At 34.6% G+C, this 1,495-nt stretch overlaps 1 protein-coding gene across 1 annotated transcript; it reads left to right on the top strand.

Annotated features, from left to right (window-relative positions):
• LOC107611036 (bet1-like SNARE 1-1) lies at window positions 1-1,127 on the top strand. Its single transcript, XM_088497263.1, has 5 exons — window positions 1-26; window positions 376-529; window positions 701-724; window positions 842-901; window positions 1,038-1,127. The coding sequence occupies exons 1-5, from the start codon at window positions 1-3 to the stop codon at window positions 1,125-1,127; spliced, it is 354 nt and encodes a 117-aa protein (XP_088353389.1).
• Window positions 1,128-1,495: the final 368 nt, after the last annotated feature.

The following is a 1,495-nucleotide window of genomic DNA, read 5'->3' as shown; positions in this document are numbered from 1 at the left end:
ATGGCAGATACAAAAGAAATTGAAGGGTAACTTTTCTGGTGGATTGGGTTATGCTGGACTAGTATTTCGTTTTCCCCCCTTTGATTAGTTCTTTTGGGAATTTGATAACTTGTGAAGGGTTATTTTAACTTACAAGTTTGTTATTTTGAAATACGCAAGCATTCACAGGTAACGGTAGAAATACTGAAACAAATTTTTTGTTCCTCATAGATAATTTGCTTATCTTGAACATTTTATGAAATCATGGAGATGTCTGATGGAAAGACTGTAAAACTGTTTCAATGTATGGTTTATGCAAAGGAAATCACCTTGCTTTTGTTTATTATCTAACTTTTGCCTCTTACTATTTTGTTATAAACCTTTTCCCTGTTTCAGAGACGCCCGGAACAGCAGAGTTGCTCTGTTTGACGGCATTGAAGAGGGAGGCATCCGGGCATCATCACTTTACTCCTCCTATAATGAAATTGATGAACAAGATAACGAGCGAGCAATGGGTGGATTGCAAGATAGAGTCAGTTTGTTGAAAAGAGTAAGTTTAATTTTTCTTGTAAAATAATCTAGACCTAAGTTTGTTCTTCCTGTATATTATACTTGAAGAACGCTGTGAATTATGATCATTTCCTCATTTATTTCTTTTCAGCTGTTGGTAACCTTCTCATTATTTTGATGTGTTAACGTGTTGTTGATGTGATTGTAACAGATCTCAAGTGATATACACGAGGAGGTGGATAGTCATAACCGGATGCTGGACCGCATGATTTGCATATAACTATAAAAAATATTTACCATTTGCACTGCTACTTTTTTGTTATTCTTTGATAAAATATTGGTATTTGTTTAGGGGAATGACATGGATTCTTCAAGAGGAGTTCTTTCAGGAACTATGGACAAATTCAAAATGGTATGTGGATTGTGGAATTGTAAAACCATATGGCTTTTGCAGTAGAGTTTTCATCTGGTTCTGATTTTTCTTTGTATTTGTTTTCTTCTCTACTTTTTTTTCCCCACTCTTTTAATTATGTTGTACCTTCTTTCAGGTCTTTGAGAAAAAATCCAGCCGAAGAACGTTTTCACTTATAGCATCCTTTGTTGTGCTTTTTCTTATAACATACTTTTTTATGTTGTAATTCAGGCCCGTGAATTCCTTTCCAAATGGGGTGATCTCAGCCAGACCCAAATTTTTGCTAAGATTGAAATGCTGAGGTGATTTTGATGTCTTCATAGTGTTAACTTTTCTCTTTTAAGATATACTCTTATTGACTATGCTGATTCAATCTTATGTCTGTGTTGAAATTAGGGCCTGACCCATTTTGATGAGATTCTACGACAAGCTGATGGTATTATCCAATCTCATGGTAATTTGGGCATTGATCTTCCACCAGAGAAGGTTAGTTTTGCCTTTGAAATTCATTTTGTTGTTTGAATGACTCATGTTATGGGTGTAAATAGCTATGTTTGTGGTCATGTGGATAATGCATTTGATATTTGAATAAAT

This window comes from Arachis ipaensis, chromosome B8 (genome assembly GCF_059453495.1).
Source record: "Arachis ipaensis isolate K30076 ecotype BB chromosome B8, ASM5945349v1, whole genome shotgun sequence".
In the NCBI taxonomy this organism is placed as follows: Eukaryota; Viridiplantae; Streptophyta; class Magnoliopsida; order Fabales; family Fabaceae; genus Arachis; species Arachis ipaensis.
The sequence above is the reverse complement of the archived record's forward strand: the minus strand, read 5'-3'. Positions and strand labels throughout refer to the sequence as shown.